Source organism: Montipora foliosa, chromosome 1, assembly GCF_036669935.1.
Source record: "Montipora foliosa isolate CH-2021 chromosome 1, ASM3666993v2, whole genome shotgun sequence".
Lineage (NCBI taxonomy): Eukaryota > Metazoa > Cnidaria > Anthozoa > Scleractinia > Acroporidae > Montipora > Montipora foliosa.
Genome location: NC_090869.1, coordinates 52,531,354 through 52,540,952, shown reverse-complemented (window position 1 = coordinate 52,540,952; position 9,599 = coordinate 52,531,354). Strand labels below are relative to the sequence as shown.

Genomic DNA, 9,599 nt, shown 5'->3' with positions numbered 1-9,599 from the left:
TGCTTGGACTACCTCGCCGAAGAGCCCAGCACGGGTAAAGATTTTGGTTCGGCACGGATGAAATTTGGTTCAGACAGGTTGTATACACTGCAAATTTTATCCGATTCGAACCTTTTGTTTTTTTGGAGCCTGTGCCAATTTCACCCGAGCCGTGCCAAAAATTTCCTGTAGTGTAAACCGGGCTTAAATTTATAAAGAAATGTATCAACGAATTACCAATATCCCAACGGATTGCAGCCAACCATCTCTTCCTGAAATTGCCATTCGAAGGAAACATGTGTAAGGTCATGCCTGTATCTTAACTTTTGTTGTCATGGCATAAAGGTACGCAACAATGCGCTCTGTTTGGCATAATGGTGGGTTTGCCTAAAACCAGGACTCCGGAATAAGAAATCCAGAATCCGATATATGAACTTGACACAAAGTCACTTAGCTTACACTAACTTGGGAAAGGAAACAAAACGACATGATACAGAAACAATCCTAAACATTCATTAAAGGCCTAAACAAACCGTTACCAATGCTAGCATTAGCTATAGGCCTAAAAACTTTTGTTTAGCCTAATTAGGCCTAAGGTTAGCTTTAACGAATGTTTAGGATTCTTTCTGTATTTCGTTTCGTTTTGTTTCGTTTCGCAAATTAGTGTAAACCTTTGGTTGAATTTCTCATATCGGATTCCGGATTTCTTATTCCGGATTTCGGATTCCGTATTCCGGATTGCGAATTCCGGATTGCGAATTCCGGATTCCAAGTTTTAAGCAAACCCCATAATGGAGACTACAACGCAAGCCTCGCTTTGGCGCTACAATTTGTGACGTCGAATTCAAAATGGCGGCTTGTGATAAAAGCGATTCCACTTCTGTATAGTGCAGTGTTTTCACGTGACGTCACGGCGGCCACGTTCGTGTACCCAACTAATCCTCCAGGAATTGAGCTATATTATCGTACAAACGTTTTCTTTAGCTTAGTGTAAAAACTCTAATCAAATCGACGTAATTGCTGTCGCAGTAAGTGGGCCAAAGACAGCTCTCTAATCGAGAGGACACATTGTTCTTCGAAACGCAAGGAATTATGGTTATGCGGGAATGGAGGAATTAAGATGTTCGGTCTCACCTTTTGTATTAATCGTTACACAGTTTGAAAATTAAAACAGAAGCTTGCAGCCGCGTTCTCAATAGACCCTATACCTCCAGCCAGTTAGGAATCTTAACAGTACTCGTGTTGTTGAATGTTCTGTTCTGTCGTGATTGTGTTTCATTTGCCCTGAAAATCCCCTATGCAGAGTGGTTAATTAAGTATGTTTGCATGCATGTATAATTTATAACAACAGCACTTCGCGCTGGGTGTGACAAAGAAGTTGAAGTGAACTCGGAGATGATGAACATTTTCGTTGCCAATGATACTCGATTTCCTTATATTTTCGTCCAGCTCTCTGGGTTTCGTCTTTTACTATAGTAGTCACATGTCATAATAATAATAATAATAATAACAATAATAATTGTTGTTATTATTATTATTATCATCATTATTTTATTTAACAAATTGATGTCAGTTTTTCATGCGTCTGTCCTGTTATTGATCATGAATGTCGTCATAACATTGTCAAAGTAGACTACTTTCAATAACAGGACAGACGAATGAAAAACTGACATCTATTCGTTTTTTACAATAACTAAAAGGCAGAGCAGTCAAAATTAAGTCAAATGCGAGACAAAAATCGAGAAACTTCAATTTTGTTCAATCTGACGCGACCAAATTCATAACTTACCTTGCTCCCTCATTGGCTAATGGAAAAAACGGAGACTTTCCTATTGGTTAAAAAGTGACAGATCGACGTTTTACAAAATCTTGCATAAATTATAACTCTTTGAAACGCATAAATTATAATTTTATGTGTCTGTCAGCTTATTGGCAATAAAAATTAGCCAATGAGCGCGCGAGAATTTTGCAGTCATCGTAAAAAATGGAATTTCTGACGTTCAGTCAGAAATTGGTATTCTGACGGCACGATGTAGAGGCTCGGGTATTGTCTAGGGATTCTGGGGACTATTTAAAGGTTTTGGTGGGAAATGTTAATCATTCTACGTCAGTCAGTCTTAGGTTCACTTGCTTTAATTTTATATCATATATTTTGTGGTTTACTCTGTTTACCCCTCCCCCTAGGTCTGGTGCCACAGCATTAGATGGGGAATACGTTTCCACAGACTTTTTGGCCACATCTAAAGGGTGGTTTTTTAGTGGTTTTTCGTATCTGGCGTGGCACACCTTTTTCGTTTTTCATGCCTATTATGTCTACGTTTATCCTTGTAAAGACTGTATAACGGTATGTATATGTAGTATGCTCTAGATGACTGACTGGCTCATCCTAAATAAACTATTTCACATTGAATGTCTCGGGTTTAGTGTAGGCAGATTCTTACGTTGCGCTTTTTTCTATAAGTTACAGTTAAATGAATTCTGCAAATTACAAATTGAAATTTTAAAACTACCAATGGATCTTAAAAATTAAGACCTCAAATCCTAAAATATGATGTCACAGTTGAAATTGCAATAAAATCTTAACAAGGGGCCTTAGAGAATAAAAATAAGTCAACTAAACGCTTACAAATGTTAACGTTTCTAGCTAGCCTTACCGACAAAAGAAGGCTGTTTTCTACAGGACGTCTGGGGCTGCAACCATAACCGCGCGATCACCCGTAGTTTTTTTCGTTCTGAACTGCGGACTAACTAGCAATATGTCGATTGATAGTGTGAGGCCAGTAAGATTGTAACTAGATTCATACGATAACTAGGAGCTAAACCCTTAAGTATCTTCATTGTAATGAGAAAAAACTTTAAATCTATAGTCAAACGCACTGGTATCCAATGAAGTTCCCGCAGCAAGCGGGTAATATGTAATACTCAGGCGCGCAGTAAACTAACCGTGCACTTGTATTCATAACTCTTTAAAGTTAGCTAACTTAATACTCCGAAATACCATATAATAAGCTATAACAATAGTCCAGCCTACTTGTAATGAAAGCGTGGACAAGCCTTCCAGTGGATTCACGTGCACACGAAATAAGTACTTTCTAATATGCCGGATATTGTACAGGCAATAACAAGCATTACTACAAACCTTAGTTTCATGAGTGGACATGTCCAGATGAGAATCAAACCAAGCGCCCAAGTTGCGCACTGAAGAGATGGGAGTTACCTCGGCTTGATCAACTTTAATCTTGTCAACAGACACCTCCTCCTCCCCTCTCAGGGGGGCTATTTACGTTGGATCGTATCCTCAGACACAATGCGTAGGTGTTTTGACCACAGTTTACCCTTTTAAATCAAACAGATCGATCCTCCTTACTTATGATTCAGAGTCTACTGAAGGACAAAAGTATATAATTTCAACCAGTCACATGAATGATAGTCATGACTCGGCGCTTATTAAAACCATCTCAAGAAGTAGTTGCTCGTTTTGTAACGTCCCTGCTACGAACAAACCGTCGTCAAATTAACGTAACCATACTTCAACATCTCTCTTCCCTTCGGCATCATTTCTACTATTTATAGTTAAACTAGTTTATAATTACAGGTCATTTAAAACAGCTCACAACAGTCTCTCTTTTAAAACGAGGCAAAATGCCGAATGTTTGTGATTATAATCTCATCAGTGTTCCTTGTCATATTAAGAATATACTGAAAAGAGTACTTCAACTCTGGCTCTCTGTGAAAAGAGGTCAGTGAAGTAAACCTTTCATGTTCTCTTAGTTTTTATACTTCTTACTATTACCGAGGAAACAATTGTTTTAAATATATTAAAGCGACCTCTTACAGCACATTAACTTTGAAAATTATTTCCAACAAGGACTGATTGAAAGCTGAGCATCGCTGATCATGGCGACTGGTCCGGAATACACCGAGGAACAGCTGAATTACTTCAGGATCTGCCTCATCACCACAAACGTAATACCTGAGGGTCTTCGGACAATCTTTAAACAACAGTGGGACATTCGCTACAAGACGACACTGGGAGAATGGAAAGACAACCCCCAGAATGGACTGAACTTCAAAAACCAGGAGTTGCCACGAACCCAAGCAAGAAATAACAAGTATTTAGCAACCATAGTTAATGGAAACAGAGCAGAATGGGACTGCACCATGCTCTTTTACGCTATCCTTTACTCCGATTGTATCGGGAGCACTCTAAACGTCACGATTCGCTCAAACGTGGATGCTCTAAGAATTTTTCGTAATCAAGACTTCGCTCATTTGCCACAGGGCCAGCTCACAAAGCTAGAGTTCCAAAATGCCATAGGAAGAGTCTCGGCGGCATTTCTGGCACTTGGCCTGTCCGATGTGAAAATTAAGGACATTAGAAACCAAACGAGTTTTCCAACAAACGAGTTGACCAAAGTACTCCAACAAGTTAAAGATCTGGAAGACGAACTAAAAGAAACAGAACAGAATCGAAAAGTCCTTCAAGAGCAGTTGCAGAGTGAGGCTCCTCCATTTTGCGTTATCCCTCCCAAGCCATCGCACGAAATTGCTGGACGAGATTGTGAGGTGGAAGAAATAGCTCGAAAGGTGAAGCGACTAAAGGAAGCCAACGAAAACCATTTGAGTTACTTGTACATCTCAGGAAACTCGGGAAGCGGCAAATCTCAGTTGAGCGCTCTCGTTGCGGAGAAATGGTTTGAGGAAGAAACAAAGGTCGCAAACGTGAAGGCATTTGTAATGACTCTAAATGCGCAAAACCTCGATTCAGTCTTCGAGTCTTATGTTTCTTTTGCTCGAAATCTTAAATGTCCGGAAGATGCAGTGTTGCAGAATCTTAAAAATAAAGATATGGAAACAAAGGAGAAGATCACAAACATAAAGTCCTTAGTTAGTACCAAAGTGGAGCTTTACTCTTCCTGGCTGTTGATAGTGGACAACGTCGTGAGTTTACATGAAATAAGTTGTCATTTGCCAGAAAGGGGAAGTACGAAATGGCGTAACGGTCAAGTGTTAATAACATCCCAAGACACCGCTGCTATACCTTCAGAAACGTCTTTCATTCATCACATATCTGTGAGCAAGGGCATGAGGTTATATGACGCGATTTCTTTATTAACCTCCATCTCTGGGATCGATAACGATGACACCGCAAAAGAAGTTGTGCAGGCATTAGATTATCAACCCCTTGCCTTAGCAAGCGCCGCCACGTTTGTTCAACAAGTACGAGAAACCAAATCATGCTCTAACTTTGGCTGGACAGATTATCTACAGAAGCTTTCCAAAGGGCAGCGCGCTAACACTGAGGCCTTCCTTGCCAAATCAAATCCAAGCTATCCAAACTCCATGACTGCCGCGATTTCATTGGCCGTTGACGGCGTGATGTCCTCTGATAAGGTTTTAAATCACGCATTCCATTTCATTTCTCTCTGCGCTCAGCAACCATTAAACCTGGAACTTTTGATCAACTACGTTCTGAATTTCCAGAACAAAAACGATAGTAGCACAGCAGACGAAGCTAATGATGCAGATATTGTTGGTTTGAGGATTCGTAAAAGCTCACTGTTTTTACTTGAAGAAGACGGCAGTGACGACTTCGTTCGTGTTCATCGGATTGTGAGAGATGTTATCCAAAGAAAAATTGCTGAGGAATATTTGGAAACTGAGAACTTTAAAGTTCTTGATGCGGTTATTACGTCTTTTTACCAATTTGCAGTTGATAAAAGCCTCCTTAGTTTAGATTCCGTCACTAAAAGCTTGCACTTAATACCGCATTTAAGATGCCTAATGACGCAAATTGTAAATGCTACGGATGCAGGAGACATATCTAAGCTGAGGAAAGTAATAATTTAAGCGTGAAATATTATCCACATTATTTTGTCAAGTTGGGCAATATCTGTCTTTTTCATTGTGATTATAGTACAGCCAGAACATTTGGCATTCAGGCTCTTAATTTGAGTAACCATAACGATGTGATTGAAGGAGAGGTCGAAAAAGCCAATGACCAGCCTGGTTCTCTATGTGTGGATGTCGCAACATGTTTTGACTATTTGGGTACTGTACTAAGAAACCAGGGTGACTTTTCTGAAGCAAAAGATTATCATGAGCGTGCTCTTGCTATTCACGAAGAAAAGCTTGGTTCTCAGCATATCGATGTCGCAACAACTTTAAATAATTTGGGTAATGTACTTTGGGATCAAGGTGACCTGGAACAAGCAAAAGATTATCATGAGCGTGCTCTTGCTATTCGCGAAGAAAAGCTTGGTTCTCAGCATATCGATCTCGCAACAACTTTAAACAATTTGGGTAATGTACATATGGATCAAGGTGACCTGGAACAAGCAAAAGATTACCATGAGCGTGCTCTTGCTATTCGCGAAAAAAAGCTTGGTTCTCAGCATATCGATGTCGCAACAACTTTTAACAATTTGGGTTGTATACTTATGGATCAAGGTGACCTGGAACAAGCAAAAGATTATCATGAGCGTGCTCTTGCTATTGGCGAAGAAAAGCTTGGTTCTCAGCATATCGATGTCGCAACAACTTTAAATAATTTGGGTTGTGTACTTCATGCCCAAGGTGACCTGGAACAAGCAAAAGATTATCATGAGCGTGCTCTTGCTATTCGCGAAAAAAAGCTTGGTTCTCAGCATATCGCTGTCGCAACAACTTTAGACAATTTGGGCTGTGTACTTCGTGCCCAAGGTGACCTGGAACAAGCAAAAGATTATCATGAGCGTGCTCTTGCTATTCGCGAAAAAAAGCTTGGTTCTCAGCATATCGATCTCGCAACAACTTTTAACAATTTGGGTAATGTACTTCATGCCCAAGGTGACCTGGAACAAGCAAAAGATTACCATGAGCGTGCTCTTGCTATTCGCGAAAAAAAGCTTGGTTCTCAGCATATCGCTGTCGCAACAACTTTAAACAATTTGGGTAATGTACTTATGGATCAAGGTGACCTGGAACAAGCAAAAGATTACCATGAGCGTGCTCTTGCTATTCGCGAAGAAAAGCTTGGTTCTCAGCATATCGCTGTCGCAACAACTTTAAACAATTTGGGTTGTGTACTTCGTGCCCAAGGTGACCTGGAACAAGCAAAAGATTTTCATGAGCGTGCTCTTGCTATTTGCCAAGAAAAGCTTGGTTCTCAGCATATCGATCTCGCAACAACTTTAGACAATTTGGGTTGTGCACTTCGTGCCGAAGGTGACCTGGAACAAGCAAAAGATTATCATGAGCATGCTCTTGCTATTCGCGAAAAAAAGCTTGGTTCTCAGCATATCGCTGTCTCAACAACTTTAAACAATTTGGGTAATGTACTTATGGATCAAGGTGACCTGGAACAAGCAAAAGATTATCATGAGCGTGCTCTTGCTATTTGCGAAGAAAAGCTTGGTTCTCAGCATATCGATGTCGCAACAACTTTTAACAATTTGGTAGTATACTTATGGATCAAGGTGACCTGGAACAAGCAAAAGATTATCATGAGCGTGCTCTTGCTATTGGCGAAGAAAAGCTTGGTTCTCAGCATATCGATGTCGCAACAACTTTAAACAATTTGGGTTGTGTACTTGATGCCCAAGGTGACCTGGAACAAGCAAAAGATTATCATGAGCGTGCTCTTGCTATTCGCGAAAAAAAGCTTGGTTCTCAGCATATCGCTGTCGCAACAACTTTAAACAATTTGGGTTGTGTACTTCGTGCCCAAGGTGACCTGGAACAAGCAAAAGACTATCATGAGCGTGCTCTTGCTATTCGCGAAAAAAAGCTTGGTTCTCAGCATATCGATGTCGCAACAACTTTAAACAATTTGGGTTGTGTACTTGATGCCCAAGGTGACCTGGAACAAGCAAAAGATTATCATGAGCGTGCTCTTGCTATTCGCGAAAAAAAGCTTGGTTCTCAGCATATCGCTGTCGCAACAACTTTAGACAATTTGGGTTGTGTACTTCGTGCCCAAGGTGACCTGGAACAAGTAAAAGATTATCATGAGCGTGATATTGCTATTCGCGAAGAAAAGCTTGGTTCTCAGCATATCGATCTCGCAACAACTTTAAACAATTTGGGTAATGTACTTCATGCCCAAGGTGACCTGGAACAAGCAAAAGATTACCATGAGCGTGCTCTTGCTATTCGCGAAAAAAAGCTTGGTTCTCAGCATATCGCTGTCGCAACAATTTTAAACAATTTGGGTAATGTACTTATGGATCAAGGTGACCTGGAACAAGCAAAAGATTACCATGAGCGTGCTTTTGCTATTCGCGAAGAAAAGCTTGGTTCTCAGCATATCGCTGTCGCAACAACTTTAAATAATTTGGGTTGTGTACTTCGTGCCCAAGGTGACCTGGAACAAGCAAAAGATTATCATGAGCGTGCTCTTGCTATTCGCGAAAAAAAGCTTGGTTCTCAGCATATCGCTGTCGCAACAACTTTAGACAATTTGGGCTGTGTACTTCGTGCCCAAGGTGACCTGGAACAAGCAAAAGATTATCATGAGCGTGCTCTTGCTATTCGCGAAGAAAAGCTTGGTTCTCAGCATATCGATCTCGCAACAACTTTAGACAATTTGGGTTGTGCACTTCGTGCCCAAGGTGACCTGGAAGAAGCAAAAGATTATCATGAGCGTGCTCTCGCTATCGCGAAGAAAAGCTTGGTTCTCAGCATATCGATCTCGCAACAACTTTTAACAATTTGGGTAATGTACTTCATGCCCAAGGTGACCTGGAACAAGCAAAAGATTACCATGAGCGTGCTCTTGCTATTCGCGAAGAAAAGCTTGGTTCTCAGCATATCGCTGTCGCAACAACTTTAAACAATTTGGGTAATGTACTTATGGATCAAGGTGACCTGGAGCAAGCAAAAGATTACCATGAGCGTGCTCTTGCTATTCGCGAAGAAAAGCTTGGTTCTCAGCATATCGCTGTCGCAACAACTTTAAACAATTTGGGTTGTGTACTTCGTACCCAAGGTGACCTGGAACAAGCAAAAGATTATCATGAGCGTGCTCTTGCTATTCGCGAAGAAAAGCTTGGTTCTCAGCATAGTGATGTCGTAACATCTTTAAACTATTTGGGTTGTGTACTTCGTGCCCAAGGCGACTTGGGACAAGCAAAAGATTATCATGAGCGTGCCTTTGCTATTCGCAAGAAAAGCTTGGTTCTCAGCATATTTTTGTCGCAACAACTTTAAACAATTTGGGAAATGTACTTCCTGCCCAAGGCGACCTGGAACAAGCAAGAGAGTATCATGAGCGTGCTCGTGCTATTTGCGAAGAAAGGGTTGGTTCTCAGCGTTGTTGCAATGTTTTATGACTGGCTCTATTTATGTACGCTACATTAAGGTGACCTGAGAAAGGAAAAAGAGTACTTTGATGTCGTCTTGACCTTCTCTCTGAGCGGCGTCGTGTCTCATGCTGAACTATCTAAAGTTGCATCTTTTATAAAGGCTTCTCTTATTTGCGTTAAAGAATTGATAATACTTAGAAATTGCCAATTCCTAGGACCAAACCATGCCTAATCGCAAGCAAAATGTGTAGTTCATCACAAAGGCAGTTAATCCTAATTACTGGAGAGCTGGAGGAGGGACGGCTGTACATAATGAATTTTTTTTTTCATTCGAAC

At 40.7% G+C, this 9,599-nt stretch overlaps 1 protein-coding gene across 1 annotated transcript in view; it reads left to right on the top strand.

The window, feature by feature from the left end:
- LOC137971146 (tetratricopeptide repeat protein 28-like) overlaps positions 1-9,168 on the top strand; it is a 44,169-nt gene extending 35,001 nt beyond the window's left edge. The window contains exons 3-6 of the mRNA XM_068817895.1: positions 3,848-5,793; positions 5,826-7,311; positions 7,563-8,507; positions 8,624-9,168. Of these exons, the coding sequence (XP_068673996.1) occupies positions 3,877-5,793; positions 5,826-7,311; positions 7,563-8,507; positions 8,624-9,168 (4,893 nt within the window). The 5' untranslated portion in view covers positions 3,848-3,876. The remainder of the gene's footprint in view (positions 1-3,847; positions 5,794-5,825; positions 7,312-7,562; positions 8,508-8,623) is intronic.
- The last annotated feature ends 431 nt before the right edge of the window (positions 9,169-9,599 follow it).